General features: G+C 43.0%; 2 protein-coding genes across 11 annotated transcripts; one reads left to right on the top strand and one right to left on the bottom strand.

Moving 5' to 3' along the window:
• Positions 1–64: 64 nt before the first annotated feature.
• Positions 65–9,669, bottom strand: COQ6 (coenzyme Q6, monooxygenase). Of its 7 annotated transcripts, none has more exons than XR_015702235.1 (12): positions 9,297–9,494; positions 7,464–7,598; positions 6,683–6,741; positions 5,439–5,562; positions 4,870–5,000; positions 4,399–4,506; positions 4,234–4,296; positions 3,790–3,897; positions 3,184–3,386; positions 1,931–2,046; positions 935–1,491; positions 65–228 (listed from the first exon to the last, which is right to left on the bottom strand). XR_015702235.1 is itself a non-coding variant. In XM_087747257.1 (12 exons), the coding sequence occupies exons 2-12, from the start codon at positions 7,525–7,527 to the stop codon at positions 199–201; spliced, it is 1,173 nt and encodes a 390-aa protein (XP_087603383.1). In that variant the 5' UTR covers positions 7,528–7,598; positions 9,531–9,669; the 3' UTR covers positions 65–198. The 7 variants fall into 7 exon arrangements, 6 of the variants coding, with proteins under 6 accessions (XP_087603383.1, XP_009472786.2, XP_087603382.1 ...); XM_087747257.1 differs by lacking the exon at positions 9,297–9,494 and adding an exon at positions 9,531–9,669 and having other exon boundaries at positions 1,325–1,491; XM_009474511.2 differs by having other exon boundaries at positions 1,325–1,491.
• On the top strand, positions 9,579–19,847 carry FAM161B (FAM161 centrosomal protein B). Of its 4 annotated transcripts, none has more exons than XM_087747248.1 (9): positions 9,579–9,715; positions 9,883–10,117; positions 11,305–11,867; positions 13,627–13,964; positions 14,353–14,480; positions 14,763–14,930; positions 15,402–15,501; positions 16,943–17,073; positions 17,318–18,707. In XM_087747248.1, the coding sequence occupies exons 2-9, from the start codon at positions 9,969–9,971 to the stop codon at positions 17,406–17,408; spliced, it is 1,668 nt and encodes a 555-aa protein (XP_087603374.1). In that variant the 5' UTR covers positions 9,579–9,715; positions 9,883–9,968; the 3' UTR covers positions 17,409–18,707. The 4 variants fall into 4 exon arrangements, 3 of the variants coding, with proteins under 3 accessions (XP_087603374.1, XP_009472785.2, XP_087603375.1); XR_015702234.1 differs by lacking the exon at positions 9,579–9,715 and adding an exon at positions 18,782–19,847 and having other exon boundaries at positions 9,814–10,117; positions 17,318–17,520; XM_009474510.2 differs by lacking the exon at positions 9,579–9,715 and having other exon boundaries at positions 9,814–10,117.
• The last annotated feature ends 81 nt before the right edge of the window (positions 19,848–19,928 follow it).

Raw genomic sequence — 19,928 nt, 5'->3', positions numbered from 1 at the left:
GGAACAGACCCTAAATCCTCTTGAGGAGAGCAGATGAGACAGAACTTTTGCGTAAACCAGTGGATGATGTAGTACACAGCTCAATCCTTCAGTTTTATTGTTAAATTAAAATAACACAATTCAAAGATTTGAGTCAGTCACAGTCCTTATAAGGGCAATGCCTTCACTGGCAAGCTGCTGTTCCAAACTGACAACAGATCACTTGCTGGCAAAGGCCACGATTTGCTCCTGAAAGAGGGGAAGAAAAAGAAGTAATTCATAAACTGGTAATAAGGATACACTCTAGAAAGCAGCTATAGTTTCCTTCCCTTTAATATATACGGAAAAGAGTTCTTCGTCAGCCTTTTTAGCCAAGTGCAGAGCACCTATCCCTGTATGCTAGAAAATTAAAGAAGTTACAGCATTCCTTTGCCTCCTGAGTAGCAAAAACCAGAGGTGTTACCAACAGGTTCTATGCTCAGAGAAGAGGTCTTCATTTGGTTTTCTGCTTTAAACAGAGAAGCACCACCTTGCCAGTGGCAGCTACTATGCCTTAGGAATTTACTACTACTTAGGTAGCGTCTTAACTGTGACCATAACACAAAGGAAACAGGCCACCTGTGTTTAATAGGAAGAAGATGACTTGATTTGTAGAAAAAAACATTCAAATCCAGAAATGAGGAATCTAATTTGTGGGTGCTTGGGAGCTTTGAGAGCAGGTGGCTTAAGGAACCTCATGAAAATGAGGCAACTGGGTCAAAACAGTGCGGAATTTAGGCAGACAGGCTGCAAATAGAGGGTCTGTGTTTAAGACTGAACCTCCTCACCACTGCCTTCCTCGAGTAATTTCCATTATAGAGACTTGCACTTCTGCCATGAGGGATCAATTTCACAAGGCAAAACAGGACAGAAACAAATAACTCGTTTGAGCTGCACACCACGTCTGTCAAGTCACCTGATGTCCTATTCTTAGTGAAGCTGTGTCTTCATAGGGCTGGGTTTTCATAGTGCGTTTCTGGAATGCAGTTCAAGGTTCCACATTTTCATTCCATAGCAAAATAACGTCAGAGACTTCTAATGAATTCTAACCTCTAACTACTGATACAGAGTATAGACACTTAGATCTTCCTCTTCCTTTGCACTGCAGGAGAAACCGCTACTACTGAGCCATCAGTTATTTAGGAACTCCTCAGGCTCTTTCAGGACACAAAACCTCAGTTTGAACAAGTAGCATTTTCCAAGCAAAAATGTTTCATTTAAAAGAAATATAATCTTCACAGCTTGCATATGTTTCACAAACAGTTCTGGACTCTTCCTGCCGCCCTCACTAAAGTGAGATTCTTACTTTGACAGGAGGCAGGGCATTTGTTGCTTGCAATCCCCATGTCCTCAGCAACACCAAGGGAGCCAGCCTTGTGGAGTAAAGCCTCTTTAGCACATCAGTAGCAGCTATCAAGGAGACATTGTGCCTCTGACGTTCTGTCTCAAACTTTAAGAGATGTTTTAAGGAGCCTGGAAGAGATAATTGAATGGTCATATTAAAACTTACTTGCCACAAAAGAATTGTGCATCTTATCCATATAGCAGTCTCCACTGACAATTGAAAACACAGAAAAAGGACAGAGAAATGGCCCGTCTGAATAAAGCCATCCTTCCATCAGCTACTGGTCTTCATCTCACCACCTCTCTAACTACAATCCTGCAGAACTTTTTTTTTTTTTTTTTAAAGCCGCTCTGAGATTTCTGGGATGGAAACTGCATCCAAAAATCTTTAACTGCTCCACAGCCAATGGATGTCAGAACGGTTTTTCTTCAAAGGTGCTTGTGCCTTTTCAACACAAGATAGCAGCACGCTTAACCTGCAAACAGAGATAATGCTTGTCCTGATGTTAGCAGCGAAGGCCTGTAAGACTGGTCATCTTATTGCCACTTCATTGTCTTGGATCCTTACCCAGATCGCTCCCATTGAAGGCTGCTGCACTGAGGTGATGGGCTAAACATGCAATATCACCGAAGCCCAGGTTTACACCTTGTCCTGCAAGCGGGTGGACTCTGTGCGCTGCATCCCTGGAGCAAGAGAAGACAGAAATTTGTATCCCTTCTTGAAGAAAGCCATAATGGCTGACAGACCCCAGAAAGGATCAGTATAGCACTCCTCATCTCTTCGCAATGAACACCACCTTACAGCAGCATATACGCTTTATCCAGTACCTCTTTGCATGCTGTGCTGAACTACCTGACTGCCTCTCCAGTTGTAAGAAGCAAGACAAAGGGGAGACAACAAAAAGCAGTTCTGAAAGGAAAAATTATAAAGAGGTAACTAGCCAAAGTCCTCTCTCCAATCACGTGCGGAACAGGCCTTAATGTTTTTGTAAGTGACCTCGGCACAACGGGAGATAGATCATTGGCACATTTCACAAACCCAAAGTAGACAGACACCATGAATACAAAGGAGAAGTGGGATATCATTGAATAAAAACAAAATCAGGTTCTTTTATGAGCAGACTTATCTGTAAAGGACAAAGCCAGACATATTGATAAGGGAGTCTTAGAGAAATGAAATTAAGTTTGGGTATGAAATATAAGATCATGCACTTTAATAAGCTGTAAATCACCGAGTGCTCTCAAGCACAGAGTGGCTCACAGGTTGGAAAGATGAAAAGTGTCTGAAGTGTAATAAGGGACCCAAGCATTACTATAAGCTACCAGTGTGTTGCAGCTGTGGTGGAGAAAAAAGTACATGCAATCTTAGAATGTAAAAGATGAGATATCTTCCTATTTCTATAGACCACCATACAAAAGCCTATGACATCTCATCTGGAATAATTTTTAAGTTTTGTCATTTTTGTTCAAGAAAGGTGAGTTCAAAGCTCAGACTGGTACACTGAATGGCTGCTACAATGCTTGGGGAAGTACAGGTCCAGCATGAGATACTGGATTATTTCACTGGACTACACAAACCAGAAAAGAGAAATAATTATCTCGCAATTTACATAGAAAGCACAGACAATGGACAGAGCGCTACTCATACAAAAGGACTTTGTTGGCACAAGAGCACACTGTACAAACTGGGCCTGGATAAAGTCAAACTGAAACTATAAATTATTTCTAACCATCTAATTTGTTGACTGGGAGTCGCTATACTTGCGTCATTTCTAACCACACGCCACCCACTCATGCAAGGGCTACCACTGGGGACCTTACCCGATAAGAGCCACGCGGTGCTGGACATACTCTGTCGCATGCCCCATTCCAAGAGGGAACATGGCTCGGCTCCCTGGATCTACTTTTGCAACGCTTGGGGGCAGCTGACGGACTGCAGTCCCCGAGGGTTTCAGGAGTGAAATAGCAGATCGAAACATGGCTCCGGCAGTATCAATGAAGTCAGAGTGGTTTACATTGCTCCACTGAAAAAACAAACAAATCTTAAGATGTAAACCCAAACTAGACATATAAAAGAATCCAGTTGAAAAAATCTGAAGGAGCCCAAATACCGAACTTTAACTACGTGGACAAACTATACAGTAGAAGAAACTATCTTAATTGTTTTAGGACATACAAATTTCCAACTAGGATGAGCCCACCCCTCCCACCTTTTGGAAATTTAGTTCAACTTCTTCTGTGGCTTTCAGAACTAACCTAATTCAGTCCCAAAGGGTCATCCTTTCTTTGCTAAGTGCCTTTTTAATATTATCGTCACCAGAGGAAGGAACTTGAGAATCCACCTGTCCTACTACTATCCTTTAAGTTGTAGGGTTCCATTGTATTTCTCGTGATTACAACAAAGTCAGCTGCAAAGCTGATACTCACAAAGGCAGAGTTGATGCTGTCCACAAAACCTTCCTCATCCATAGCGAGAAGGTCCGATGCATGTTCATGAGATGTAGACCAGACCAGAGAGCTGGCAGTGTCAGACAGCTGGTTTAAGAGAATGTCAAGGGTAAGTATCAAGAGAAAAAGCAGCAAAAATAAATGATCAGTGCAAAATTTCCCCACAGCCCTGCGCCACACCAGTCCCTCTGCACATTACTCTGCCAGCCCAACTTGCTACAAGTGGGAAATACCAAGGATAAAGTGAGAGGGCAGGAGGGGAAAACAAATGCAATAACTGAAAAGCAAAGGGCAGATGAACAAATTCTTAAGAGACAGAGCCAGCGCAGAAAGGCACAGACAGAAATCAAGTTACTAGAAAAGAACAGACTGAAAAAAAAAACCAAACCAAACCAAACCAAAGACCACCACGAGTCATCTTACCGGAAGGAGTGCAATTGGCCCTGTGGGAAGGAACCTCTGCCACGCTACATTATTGTCTGTGGCCTACAGTGGAAAGAAGCAAGTGGACAGTTACAAATAAGTGACCTGGATCACCTGCTCACGCTGTTCTGCTGCTTATGGAAAAGTCAATTAGCAGAATTTCACCTCAGACAAATGAAGAGTTGCCACCACAGCTGACTGGTCATAACGATGCTCAATGGTCTTAATTTCAGCTTCCTTACGGACTACAGAGTTATGACCATCTGCACCAATCTGAAAAACAAAGAGATACAAAGCAACCTCTTCAGCAGCTCCTAAGAAAGCCAATATTCCAGTTTACAAGTCTCAGCCTGCATGTACATTTTTGGTTTATTCAGGAAAAAAAAAAAAAAGATTCCCCAAAAAGCAGAAGAGGTGGCCCCTTCTGCTCTTGTCCAATTCAGCACAGTCTTCTTGCATCAGGTACAGAAAAGGCTATGAACCATGTCCCATAGCAGCTCTGACAGAGTTAGCCACTCACCTCACTCAAGCCCTCCACGCGGGTGGAGCGGCACACACGGAATCAGAACCAAATCCAGTGGAAAGGACTTGGGTGAGAGATGACGCCTGATCAACAGAAATAAAAAGTTTAGTTACCAGCAGTTTGGTCTGAAGTCTGCGTCCATCAGCTAACTCAATTTGGACCCAAGGGCTTGTGTCACAGCTGTGAGAGGGAAGGGGCCAGGTATACCCGACTGCTCTGCTCCTGTAGAAAACCTCCACCCGGTCTGATGGGAACACAAAGTGCTATGGTCACAGCATGATACAGGCATGAAAAAAGGAAACATCACTACAACAGCAAAGGCCACACATGTCTTAATGCTGACCCTACAATTTTCAAGGCACTCTGAAAGAACAGATCTGGCCAACCCTTTGTCACTGCAAGGCCTGCTCTCGATTGAAAGCTAAAGATCTTTTCATTAAGTCTATTTTTGGAGAGACTATGTTCTGGAGAACTACATATGCAACTGTTTTCTTGCTGCGTAGCCTTCGGAAGACGGATTTCTCCCTCCCCTCCCCTCCCCAATTCAAGAAGCTGCCCATGTCTCAGAGTTACTTGTTAGATGAATTATCTTTCTCCCTCTCATAACTTAGCGCACACAACAGAAGGCAAGTAACTGAAAGCTCTCTGCAGGAAATAAAATATTAAAGAAGTTGTCCACTACCTGCTACTGCATCTAACTGTTTTGTGAGAGCAGACATAATGACATCATTCTCCACTATGTAACCCATGTCATCTAAGTCATCTTTCTCAAAAACGATCATGGCTTCTGAACAAGCATCCCACACCTACAAAGAAAAAATACATGACATGAAGCTACATGATAAATAAGTGCTGTTTCTTTCAGGGACTATGAATGCATCCATCTTAACAGCAAAAGGACAGTAGAAATACAGAACTAAAGGAAACGTCCTGGATTACTGTCCATTCCCAGCTACTAAAGTACATCACATAATTCCTTTCATACAATGATCTAGTTTCATCTCAAAAACGAATTGCAAAGAAAGTTTTTTATCCCTCCTTTCCTGTTACATAATTAACATATTAAGCTACCCTATCGCCTTGTTGTGGGTTAACCCTGGCAGGCAGCTCAGCACCACACAGCCGCTTGCTCGCTGCCCCCCGGTGGGATGGGAGAAAGAATTGGAAGAGTAAAAGTGCAAAAACTCGTGGGTTGAAATAAAGTCAGTTAAACAGGTAAAGCAAAAGCTGCATGCATAAGCAAAGCAAAGCAAGGAATTCATTCACTACTTCCCATCGGCAGGCAGGCGTTCAGTCACTTCCAGGAAAGCAGGGCTTGATCATGCGTAACGGTTACTTGGAAAGACAAACGCCATAACTATGAATGCCCCCCCTTCCTCCTTCTTCCCCTGGCTTTATATGCTAAGCATGATGTCATATGGTGTGGGATATCCCTCTAGTCAGCTGTCCCAGCTGTGTCCCCTCCCAGCTGCTTGTGCACCCCCAGCCTCCTCGCCGGCGAGGCAGTGTGAAAAGCAGAAAAGGCCCTGGCACTGTGTAAGCACTGCTCAGCAATAGCTAATACATGCCTGTGTTATCAACAGTTTTCATCACAAATCCAAACCGTAGCACCATACAAGCTACTATGAAGAAAATTAACTCTATCCCAGCCAAAACCAATACACAGCTTTACCTTTATTTCCTGACTAGTACCCATGCCTCAATATCTACAGCTTCCACTAGGAATCAACCTTTCATCCTGTAACATCAAGACTCTGAAGACGAGTATTTCTGAGTAGACTGCTACCCCCAAAAAAGTAACAGGAATCATCACAAGCGTGATCTGCCCTTTACCAAAGAAAAAAACCTTTGGATCATTAATGTAAGTACTTCTGAGAATTCAGAGTAGACAGACATGTAGTGTATTTGCAGCCCTAAGTAAGGCACCTGCATTCGCCGGAACGGTTTGAGTCTCAGGCTGCAGACATGATCCCAGGCACCAAAACCTAAAAGAGAAAAAGGACACAAACGCATGGAGATGCAGGTTCACACGTGACATTGAGACTCAAACAAAACTGACGCTCACTCCACACTCTCCTCCTCCCTCCCTGACTATCAACGCCCGACTCTGCTTGCACCATCCCTAGACAGAGCCAGGTCTGCCTCAGTACTTTCACAGCTCCCGCATCGCATTATTTTACTGTTAACACAAGCCAGGAAAAGAAACAAGAGCTTTCCATGAACACTGTGACTTAACAGTCAACTCTCACTGTCCTGTCACTCAGTAATAAAACAGACACAGAAATGGACGGCCATCATTGTTTAGAACATTCTTTCTCCATAAGGAATCAAGGCTCAAATCTGTCTTTAGAACGAAAATTAATCAGGAGAAGTGAGTTACCAGGCTACAGAGCACTAAGTACATGCTCCTTCTTGTGAACAGAACATTCCAGATGCTATAGAAAGCACCTTATAACCTTTCACTAGCCTAATGTCACACATATTTATATAACAAATCAGACCAAGATACCAGAACACAGATCCCTGTTATCAAGAGAAGCCCAAGTTAATCACCACAATTCAGCATACAGAATACTAACAGAGAAAAGCAAATAATTCTGTTGAGTTTAGGATGAAGGCAGCACATGCTCAAAGGGGTTTTGTTTAAACAAAGTAAAAACAGCTCAAACATATTGTTAAAAATGCAAACAACAGAAATAATACTTACTGCTTAGGAGGGTTGCTGATCCTGGGGAGATGGAACTGACCCTGTTACTGTAACTGTCTGGCATGCGATCATATTCTTTCCTAGGACCAGCCTCCAGCAAAGCAATCTTCTTATCATGGAAGTGGATATCATGCCCTAAAATAAGCAAATATATGCTTTGTTACAACGCTCCTGCTAAAAACATCATTTCTTATTTCTGTATGGGTAATGCCTATGCATTTTTGTAATAAGATAGAGTAGATGCAAAAGTTAATAAACACACACATTTACAATACAGGTTTTGACTAGGCAGGTAAACTTTTGTATTTTAAAGCTTTATGACTACAATCCTGTTACTGGGACTGGCAACTCTTTTGCAGTTAAAGCAAGGATTAAACATTTTCTTTCCATACAAAGTTTACATTTTTGTACAAATTTGTGCATATTTTGTTATGAAAGTTCATTACTGAAGTATTAAAGTGTGAAATCTGCAATGTTTATTCCAAGCACAGAACACATTTTTCAGAGCTTAAACATAAATTCACTAATTAGAACAAGAGATCAACATAAAACTTGAATGATACTTAGCAACTACACTTATGTTTTCTTTATTCTTATATTCTCACAGCGGAATAGCACAGGCAGTTTAGACTTTAACTTTCAGTTAAAGAGAACTGAAAAAAATTGAAGAGATGAGTCACGTAAAGAGTAAATCACGCTACCACTGAATTTGCCATGGTCGTTACATCTGACCGCTACGGTTGCGGAAGGTACGGAGACCAGAAATGGCGTCCTTATAACATCCAGAGTTTACTACTACAGCAGTCCTAATAACAGCAGTACCTTGAACATATTTTCTAGATTATGCACAACATAACCTCATCTCTTGAAAGGTCCCAAACCCACATGTTATCTTTAGATATCACTGCTGGAGTGGATCCTTATGCTGTCTCAATTCCACTGCGGTCTTCTTTAACAACACAAGCAGAACAATGCTAAGTTTGGAAGGTAAATCCTTATACTTGCACAGCACTTATTGCTTAGGACCTTTGCTCTTTTGCTCTCCTTTGCACTCTCTTCTTTAGGCTTCTGTCACTATTACACCCCTCTGAACCAACGCTGCAAAGCAGCAGCCTGTACTCTCAGGATCTCTGGTGATGCAAACCAAGCACAAATCCATTTTAACTTGATAGTCCAGTGTTTAAAATACAGGGTTAGAGAATGACACTTAGGATCAGAAAAGCATTTTCAGCTATGGCTGAAATTATCCATCAGTGATTTAAGGGTGACCCTTGTTTGTTTGACAGAAATACTACAAGCAGTCTACAGAATTTAAAGTAATGGCTACACTGAAAAAATAAATAGGGTAAGGCTCATCAAAGCAATCAGGTATCCAAACAGCTTTAAGTCAACCTTAGAGTGCTGTCACAAGAGGATGAGGGAATAAGGAAATTCCACAACAGGATCTTGAACGTTAAGATCCTAAATGGTAACCACGTAGTTACCTCACACTGTCACCAACGGGGATTAATAGCGTCGACTTATGAAAGTATGCAATACTCCACACACTGAAACATGAAGGTTTTGGGGAAACTCCCACTTTTAAGTTTTTGTGCAACCGGTGAGACAGACAGCGAGGGCAGTGGGACACAAAACTCGCGACTCGCTGCACTCACAAAACACGGTGCGGGAGGCCCAGAGGCCTCCGAGACCTCACACCACCGCGGCAGGAGCAGGAGGAAGAGACCACCGCCGACTGTGAGGCCGTGACTGCAACGGGCCGGGGCGGGGAACGGGTCGGGCCGACGGCACCTGCGACGCCGCCCGGAGCGGGCGAGAAGGTCACAGCCTTACCCAGCACGGCGGCCATGGCGCTCCCGACCATACCCCCGCCCGACACCACCACGTCGTAGAGCGGCGCGGCGGCGGCGACAGACCGGAGCGGGGCCCGCGGGCCGGCCCGCAGCCGCCCACCGAGGGGAGCCAGCAGCCCCCGACCGCACACCACCGCCATGGCTGCGGAAGTGACGACACGCCAACCGCCTCCGAGCGGAAGTCGCTCCGGGAAACCATGACAACGCAGCTTACCTTGGGGGGCGGGCACTCCACAAACACCTCTTCCTGAGCACCAATGAGCAAGCGGGGGGAGCTGCCCGTCTTGGAGTATGATTGGCTGCTTCAGGGCAAGGAGGCGGGTCTAGAGCGCTGCCGGCTTCGCTGATTGGCGGGAGCCGGGATCGGTGCCGTCGGAGGGCTGAGGCGGCGGCCTACAGGTGAGGGAAGCGGCCCGGCCGCGGCCCCCCCGGCTCTACCTCAGCCCCGGCGGCGGCGACCGCCGCCGCCGGGGCTGAGGTAGAGCCGGGGGGGCCGCGGCCGGGCATGGAGGTCGGGGTCGCACCCCCGAAACGAGCACTTCTCGATTGTTTTATTTTTCTTGCAGGTGACACGGCATCCCCTCAGGCTGTGTAACGGACCAGCTCCTGTGTTTCCCGCCACCGGGGGAGGAGCTGGGAGCGGCCTCTCGGGATGGGAGGCCGGCGGTCTCCGTTAGAACCGGGCTTACCGTCCCAGGCAAAGTTAAGGGATGACCCCGGGGTATCCGAAGAGGATGAGGAGCTGGAGGGTTTCAGGCGGGAGGCGGCAGTCCTGCGTGACAAGCTGTGGGAGGCTCTCAGGTAGGATGGTACCCGGTAAGGATGGCAAAATGGCATGCGGGATTCCTGCTGCTTCTGACCAGTGACGAGGCAGAGCGTGAAGTCCCAAGGTGCACATGTATAGTACCAGCACGCTGGCCACCAACGTATTCACAGATGGGAGGATAGGGCCAAGAGGTGCCCATGTAAGCAGCATTCACATTAAACATGCACAGCACAAATCCCATTCCTGCTCGTCAGCTAATCACACTTAAATTTGCTAGCAGATGACGCGCATTTCTATCTAGCGTCCCGTCTTCAGAGCTGTGGTGTCTCCAACGTCTAGCTCTCAGACCTCTTATCTTTCTCTGTGGTTACTCCAGCTCAAAGTTCACTAGCAGATCACACGCACACACGCTCTTACAAAGGAAACAGTTTCTGAAGAACAGATTGCAGCAATCACCAGGCAAGTGTATTGACCAGGAGCGTGTTTACACATGATCAGCACCTTCTGTTTCACCCCCTTTTCCCATTTTCCTGTTCTTGGTCCACCCTGATCCACCTTGATCCTTCCTTTTACCTGCATTTATTTCTTTCCTAAATATCTCGTAAGTTTTACTCAGTTTCACAATCACCCTCAAACATCCCATGAGAAGTTTGCTATTTCAATGAGACCCATGATAGTCTTGGGTTTTTTTCTTGTTATCAATTATATGGTCTTCTTATCAGCTACAAAGTTTCCAGCTGAAGCTCTTAGGTGTTGCACTAAAGCAGTTCCTTGCAATGGCCCTTCCATCAGCCTCTTATGAATTCTGGTGTTTGGTACTGTTTGTTAGGATTTGTGCATCTGTGTGCTTAATTTATTGCCTCTCCTGAGTTTGTCTGTTATCTTGAGTAGCTATCAGCCAGATAACCCTAAAGTTGGAACTTTCTGGTTTCTGTGTGGCCTTGCTGCTCATAGACTACTAGCAGCGTAATAAATTGCATTACAAAGCTAAAAAGGCATAACCGCCATGTTATGCATGGAAAATGGAAAAGCAGCAAAGCTCTGCTCATGAACTTTGGTAGTAAAGCAAAATGTAGAGCCCGAGAATGATAACCCCTAGGCCTGTCTTTTAATGACCAGCTCAGCCTTTGGTGTCTTTCTCTTAATCAACAGTGTCGCCCTTCTTTTAATTCTATTTTTTAATAATTTCTCTTATTTCCCCTTCATAATGTCTTTGTCTTAGTCATACATCTGGTAACAAAAGGCAGTCCAGTTCTTTGATCGACCTCACCTCAGACAGTACCTGGGATCAGCAAAAGCCTCACTTGTTTCCTAAATCCCACTTGAGGCCAAAAAGTGCTTCATCTCCCTGGATTCCTTCCATCACCATCCCTCAGCCCTTCGAAATGACACTGCGGGAAGCTCGCAAAAAGTCCCAGTTGATGAAGTCATACATGTTTCTTGAACTAGACAAACAGAGAGACAAAAGGCAAAGCCAGGACGAAGCTGAATGTCAGAAACAATTCCGGGCACAGCCTGTACCTGCCCATGTGTTTCTGCCCCTTTATCAGGAAATAATGGAGCAGAATGAGCTTCGCAGGCAAATAGCAACACAGAAAAGAAAGGAGCTGCTACTTTCAACCCAGCGGCCCTTCAGTTTCCTGGAGAAGGAGGAGAAAAAGAAAGAAGCTATCAGACAAAAGTTCCTGGCAGCAGCAACCCCAAAGGAGAGCTCCAAACAGAAGCAAGCCAGTAAAACAATTCCTAAATCTACTTACGATCCACTTCTTGGAGATAAACTCAAAGGTAAAATGCCAGGGCTCTTCCTGTAAAAACAACTCTCTGCCTGTCCTGTGCTGTCTCCATGCTGGGAAGTAGGATCGTGGCCCATAGGGCATTACTTGGGGCATAAAGCCAATACCGTTACATCCCCTGGTGTTGTCTAGTCTCCTGGGTATCACTGGTCATTACATTTCATCTAGATTCCCTTACAGTAGAGTGTCCTAAATTTGGTAGTCTTGTATCAGTGTCAGCAGCAGTAGTTCTGTACCACTCCCCAGCACACGTGGGTACACTGAGCTCTTCAGACAGATTTCCATACCCCTTTTGCTGCGGACCATCACAGTTTGGGAATCCTTCCCTGCACTGGATTCCATACCTTTGGTTATGCTAAAGGGACTGAAATGAGTTGTGGCACAAACGTGAAGGCAGATGTAGTGCCAGAAGTGTCCAAGGTCCATGCAGTATCTTGGAACTGATAATTTTACTCCCACCCAAGTGATCTGTGCTGCACAGGACCCCTAGGAGAAAAATACTTCCTGAGCCCAAATCAGGCAATTCGTTTGGTTCTAAGTGACAGTGCAGTGGTCCAGTCTCTCCTGCCGTTCTCTGATGTTTTCAGTTACCTTCCCACTCACTCTCCACCTTCTTATTAAGTGCTAAAACAGGGGAGGTAGGTGCCAGGACCATTCTAGTCAGAGGGACAGCCAAGGAAATTTTTTTCTGATGTTCGCTTTCTTTCAGATGGCTTAAGCCCCCACAGTTCTAAGTTTGAAGTAAGCAAGACAGACTTCATGCTTGAATACAGGAATTAAGCCAGTCCTTGATAATACTCATTGCTTTTATCACCCCTTTCTCTTTTTTTACTGTTTCCCACTGATTTCTTCTTGAGTATACACCAGTTCAGTTTTCATCAGAAAACATTCTGTTTTGGTGTACTAAACTAAATAGATTAGAAAGGTAAAAGACAGCAAAGGACAAGCCATTGTTCTGTTTCTAGCTGGTATATGAGAAGGGAGGAGGAATGAACATTTCATACCTCAGTCAATGCAAACTTATAAATAAACTCAAAGTCTTATTTTGCAAACAGCAGTATTGATTTTTTTTCTAAAAGCAAAAAAACCCAAAACAAAACCAAACCATAGCCAACTGTTTGTCTGCATTTTCTCAAATACTTAGTGCTGCACAGGAAAGGACTCAGTTTGACCCTATACCCTGAAACACATCCTTTCTATGGAAAGTTTGTCACAGAAGTCACAAGACATGATCCATCCACCAAATGCTTCTTACTTAAAATCTTTTTCAATATAGACAAACATTGCTAGATGTTACATAGAAAAGCCATCATCCGTTACAAGTATATTTGAACAGCCTGTTTGGATCACACAGTCAACATAATGACATAAAGTCCCATGTGAAAAGTAGAACCTTGATTAACACAACACGTGTGCAAGTCAAAGGGCACAAGTTATCTGGTACCCCTAAGAACAGGAGTAGGAGGAGAAGGCCCATTCAGTAACTCACTCTGATAAGTGAATGAGATATCTAGAGATTAATGCCTAAGAAAGAGACTCCACCATGGTTTTTTTCTGGTATCTTTGATTTTTTTGTCCTGGGAGGCAGAGGAGAGAGAGGCTGGAAAGTGGGGAAAGAGAACACAGGATGTCTGGTCTCTCCTATACGTGTAGCTGCCATCATAAAGAAAAGTTGAGAGTTGTGCAGTGGCAATTTCACAGCCTTTTTTGTCACTCATATTCTTCTCATTGCTTTGCTTTTGATTCATTAGAAGCTGAACTCTACAGAGAAATCCGCATTCAAATGAGAGCCAAGGATTTGCTTGAGAGCTCCGTAGCTCTTATAGATACCAGCAACTGTCGGAGGGAGCCTCAGTCCCGAACTGCCACTAAAACTAAGCAGGAGAGACTTGGCTTCTTGCAGGATACAAGTTTCAGCTTCAAGCCAAGGATTAATCCAACAATACCCGATTTTGAAGGACTTTACTGGGCATTTCAGAGGGAAGCAGTAAGGAGACAAGAAATCAAAGAGGCAACACGTAATAAACCATTCAAGCTAAGAACCTCCAATCTCCGTGGCAGGCAGAGGCAGGCAAATGAAAAGATAAAGGTGAGATGACTGGATATTTCTGTTGTACTGCTTTCTCCGATCAAGATAGCAACTTCTTAAATTTATAGCATTTATTTACGGATGGTTAATGTCCTGTGACCTCTGCCCTTGTCTTGGGACTACTGCAGAATTCTAGGACAAACCAGAGGACAAAATTCTACACAAAGAGATGAGCTGTGACAGCTAAGGCTCAGCCACCCTTCCATACTCCTAATCACATCTCCTTCCCCTCATCCCTCAGCCCCTCCCCACGTTGATCCCTACTGATGGAAGAGAGAAGAATGAGTGCATTGCCCACATACTCTTAACTGTTCTCTTTGGTAGACAAAGAACAGAGGAGATTCTGTACTGTCAACAAGTACACTGAATTAAATTCCATTTTTTTCAGGATTCTCAGCAACTTTCCAAGGTTTCAGTGCACAAAAGTCATTCTCTGACCAGACTTTCCTCTCTCTCTTCCAACACCCTTCCAGTGCATATTACAGATGCAACTAGAAAAAGGGAATCTGCGATTAGGTAAGTAGAAGTTTGTCTGCAAGACCATACACCAACTAATGACCAAAATGGAGGGAAAAAAGTCAATGTTTTCCCTCATCACATCAACAATACTTTTCTTAAATGTTTCTCTGTCTTCTTTCTTTGCTAATTCTTGCCCTGCCTCCCAGTTGATTTGTGAGCTGCACACTCCTATGTCTGAAATTTTGCTTTTCTCCTTAGAGGACTACAAAAGTGAAATTCCCCGCTAGCATGTAGTCTAGCAGTCTTAAGTGAGCTCATTAATAAATTTTTTCCATATAGATACTCCCAAGATAACAAAAAGGAATGGGACAAAGAAGGAATTTATTGGCTGGAGAAACAGAAAAAGAAATGTCAAGCTATCCAGAAGTCAGTGAATAGCCGAGCAAAAGCCCTGGATCTGCATAAAAGTCTGGAGGAAACACACAAGGAGAAGTCAAAACAGAACTGGTCAGTATCCTATTCTGCACAGAAATAACCATTTGCTCTACCAACTGGGGATCATCAGCTATATCTCTAGGAGGAGTTGGGTTTAAGAACATTCCTAGCCTAACTTTTTTGGCTGTCATTGTTTGGATTTCTTGACAATTCCATACCTCTCTTTCCATACAGAACAGTTTCCTTTAGATTAACATTTGTAGAAACTAATTTGTACAAACAAGCCAACTGAAATGTATAATTTGGTAAAGCATACATATGGCTTTCTAAAAATGTGAACACTGGTTCTCTGCCTACACTCTAGTAGTAAAGCTTTGCTAATGGGTCTATAACTTGCCAGCAATAGCAGTGTTTTGCCCAGCATTCAGAATCAAGACAATTACCAGAGCTAATTAAAGGACAAAACAGTTATTGAGAATTCCTCGTTCCTGATCAGCTACAGTCAGAAGGAACCTGTATTAGGGAACTTTTCTATTATTTCAGGCAAAATATGAGAGAGAGAACAAAAGAATACAGAAAGGAGCTGGAAGAAATGCAGCTGCGAGTCAAGAACAGACCATACCTCTTTGAACAGGTCACCAAGGTAACTGGTCAAAGTTCCAGAGCGTTTCTGGGTGACAGGATACATTGTCTTTCATTTAAGACAGGCATTAAGAAATCTAGTTTTAAGTTAATTCACGGGTAAGAAGGTGCAAATGATTGCATAGTCTCTTGACTACACTCCAAATAACACCTGGAAGGCCACCCAAGTATAATTTCAGTTCCTTCCCACCACTTGAAAAAACACTCAGACTTATTTCTTGGTTGTAAAGCTTTCCAGTCCCTAGTATATATTGCAATCAAAATATATGGTCTGATCAAAATTAAGGGCTTATCACATGAGAAATTATATGAATACCTATTCTGCGCCTGAATACCACAGCCTACAGTCTAGAAATTTTAAACTTTTTTTCTTAAAACCCTCTCCAGCTGAGCACTTTTTCTTTTTACCTCTAGTGCTACTGGAAAAACATTACTGACAGTTACGTTGCTTATATCACCTGCAAGCTCTGCTATCTGGGGTTGTGTTCAGCACACTTCATCCATCACATAGTACCATCTGCAAATCTATATTGCACTTGAGGTGTAGATATAATCTTTACTCTCTACAAAGGATCTTTTTCCCTGGGTTTTCTCTATCAGTTCTGTTTCCTTGCAGGGAGGATATCTGGTTAGAGACATAGTGACAACACATTGACAACATGCTGATTTAAGATTTCTCAATAGAAAGTACCCTCCTGGGTCAGACTTTCTATTCAGATGAGTGGTTAATTGAGGCAGAGAACACATTTGTATGATGAATATTGGTAACCAGTAGCCAGGTTGGTAAGAATTCTGCAATATTGATAGAATTCACTCGTGTGGAGACTAGATTTCTATCCTTCCACACAGAACACCTGAATCTTTAGGAACTGGCCAGCCCCTCTGGAGAACAGTCATCTCAGACTACATTAATTTGCAAGGTTTATTTGGAGGCAGTGGGGATATAGGACCCAGGATGCTTGGTTTTCAGTTTCTTGAAGATGAGCTGATATGAAGCTATTTCACAGGTGCTCTCTGTTTATTGAACTCCACTGTGATTACTGCTTACAAATTACAAGCAGCCGGGCTTCCAGAATTTCTCACAATCCCTTTTCGCATGTATTCTCAATCTGAGTGTCAGAGTCATGACTCAGACACAAGTATTGTGTCTGGTAAGATTGGTAAGATTCTGGTAAGACTGGAATGCTGTAGAAGCAGGAGAACAGAAGAAGAAAGAAAAAAAGAACAGAAGCAGGAAAAGGCGAGCTCTGGCTTTGAGAGATGTGAGGCATTCTCCTAGCGTTCAGTTTTGGTACTGTACTGTATGGATGACAAAATTCTAGACGGGGGCTTTGCTGTCCTCTTGTTCTCATTAGGAGTGTCAGCCACGAACTTTAAAACAACTTGACCATTATGGGGAAGCCCCAGTTCTACGTGCTTACTGTTAAGTTTCGATTTCATAGCATGATGCTCGTCAAGGAGCGGAGCGTCGCTACCGACACACCCTCCAGCAGGTTGGGCTAAGCGAAGAATTTGTAAGGAAAAAAGGGAAAGATGCCACTGACTTGCTGGAAGAAGAATCTGACATTCACAGGTAATAAAAACAATGCAATACAGCTCTTTTGCCTTTGAGTAGAAATATTTTCCTTGTTCATGAAAGCGTTCCAGTTTGTATCATCTAGTGCAGGCAAAATTAACTCCTCCTGCCTCCTCTTATTAAGCATCGTGGCTTCTCTATCTTAACTCCTGTGACTGCACTCTGTTTCTTATGCATGGGGCAAAGCAGCGAGTGAGCACTGCAAAGCATTTCCGGTATTAGACAATCACTGTTTCTGCAGAGTGCCCAAGCCTCAGGGTGAAAAGGACGATGGTACTGTACAGGAAGGAGAACCTCACGAGGAACAGAGCGGAAAGGAAACGGCAAGATGAGATCTAGCAGAAGAATCCATCGATCATCTCTTGATTTTTTTTAATTCAAGATTCTCCAGGTTAATCCTCAAGAACTTTCTGTTTTAGGCTGACACCTAAGAATTGCTCTGGGGTAAGTGAGATCTGAGAACTTAGTAAAGGAAAAAAAGGCCAACTGTTGTTTAGAGCATGTCTTGTCCAACCCAGCAAACCCTGCAGCCTTCCTCAGTCTTCACAAATGTTCCCTGTGTGAGCCATTTCTCTTTTGTTAATGGCCAACAAAACAAGTTAAAAAGATTGAAGCACTGTCTTTGGATAAAAGTAGATATGAAAGATTGAAGAGGTACATCCTCTAGTGTCAGCTCCTTGTGTTCATGCCACAGAAGCACACAGGAAGGGGAGAATGCCTTTCAGTGCGCTAAACCTTAGTTTACACATGTATGTGGTAGAATGCTTTTAAACAAGGTATTTCTAAAAAAAAAAAAAAAAAATTGCAGGATTTGACCTACCTTGGGAGAAGACTCAGAGGGAAGTCCTTCTCTGGTGTTAACTCCTCATTTGCTCATTCCCAGCTCTGCTCCTTCCTCCCATTAGGAAGAAGCAATAGTCTTTCTATAATAAAATATCTCCCATACTTCGTTATTTGAAACGGTTTTAACATCTTACCAATTTAGGTCACTAATTTGGCCTGAAAAACAACCAAAATGATGAAGAAGGTTGTAATTAAACAATGCATGACTTTGGATTGCTGTTGTCCTAATTCTACAATTACTGTGATATAAAAAATGGACTTTGGTGGAAGAAAGATTAGGTATTACCTGTCAGCATGTTGCACTCAAATGCCTGGGGCATCTTAAATGGTTTATAGTTCACCCATTAGTGGTCTTCCTTTACCTGGCAGTAATAACGATCTCAAAAATACAAACCCTTACCACCTGGAATGTTTTCTGCGAATTATGATATCAAAGCACTCTGAGATTAAAACATTTTTAAATGGCTATCAGTGTTTCTGCATTGTCCAATTTCTTTATCAATCATCTTTTCCTCACTTTTTAAATGGAAGCTGTGTCTCTTTTCACCTGTTACCTCAATCCATATCTCCTTACACTGTAACAACAAAACCTCATCATCAACTCGGAAATACAGTATCTGTAAGAGCTGCCACATTAGATAAAGATATAAAACCGACATCATGGCATTTTTGCTCATAACTAAGTACTAGATCTAAGAATTTATGGTCCCGGGGTTTCAGGCTGCTATGTTACACTGCCACAGAGACCAGTTCATGCTGATACATAGCTGAATGCATTGGGTTGCAGCAGTCCTCCTCACTGACCCAAAGAATCTCCGACAAATCTAAGTTTAGGCTTTTCCCTTTTTTCCTCCTTTTCCAGCTGAAGAGCTTTCTACACAATGCATCTGCTGAGTGCTGTGTCACAGATCGAAATGCAGCCTTTCGCTAGAGAAATTCCCAACGGGTTGGAAACACTTCCTTCACTGTAGGGGCTTTCCACACCGAGAAGAGGCTTAAGCACCTGGGAGGATTCAAGGAAGGCTGTTATCAGTGTACCAGTTTCTACATACGTTCAATTGTGTAGGACACACAAAGGCTGTTCTTTCTCCTGTATCCCCTGGAAAAGAGCAGGGATGTAATCATATTGTCTCCGTGTCTTGTCACATTGAAAGAGGAAGGAAAGAAAATTTCTTCCGTGGTTCAAGTCTGTGGTCTGAAGCCCATTGGGCTTGTGCGGATATATCCGGAGCAGTGGGAGGGAAATTTTAATACCTACATTTTAAGGGGTATTTACTAAAACTGTTTGCTACTTTCCATAATAATACTTGATGATGCTGGAAAAAGAAATTTCCAAGTATGTGAAGTGTAAAGGAAAACCTTAAGAAAGGAGGAACAAAGGCTTGACTTTAAATTAATATATGATACTGTGACATATCCCTTTAACAAATATTAAGGTGACATGCATGAATACAGTCACAGATAAATCCAAGTCTTAATATCCATCCCTACACAGAAATTGCTGAAATGGTGATGAAAGTAAAAAGATCAAACTAAGTAACTGAAAGTCACTTAGCACCTTTCTTGCTAAACAAAGTGTTGTTCTGAAAGTAGGATTACATTTCTGTAATCCTAAAAGAGATTCGTAATCTCTTAATATATCTCAAAAATGGTATGGAAATAAAGAATTTCCACTTTTGCTCTGGATTTTTGCATTTTATGAAAACATTTTATTATTTTTAGTTATAAGAATTACAGCCTGTTTAGCTGACATAGAAAAATGTGTACCTGGTGGAGCTTCTGCAAGAACCTCCAAATTACAGTACCTTTAATGACAGCAGCACTACCTTTACGTTCAGCTAGGGAGCAATATAAACTAAAAGCATTCTCTTCGCATAGGAGCTGTTATAGACACGTAGTATCTTAGCAGAAGTCTGCATTCTTAATAATCCCAATTCTGAAGAAACTCTTAAGTTAACAAAAATTCAAAACATCTACATGGTAGACTCATTTAAAGAGCCCGATGTGCC

The sequence above is a fragment of the Nipponia nippon genome, unplaced genomic scaffold (genome assembly GCF_047370975.1).
Source record: "Nipponia nippon isolate SJK-2023a ecotype South Korea unplaced genomic scaffold, ASM4737097v1 scaffold_11, whole genome shotgun sequence".
Lineage (NCBI taxonomy): Eukaryota > Metazoa > Chordata > Aves > Pelecaniformes > Threskiornithidae > Nipponia > Nipponia nippon.
Note: the sequence above shows the minus strand (reverse complement) of the source record. Positions and strands in the feature narration are given on the sequence as shown.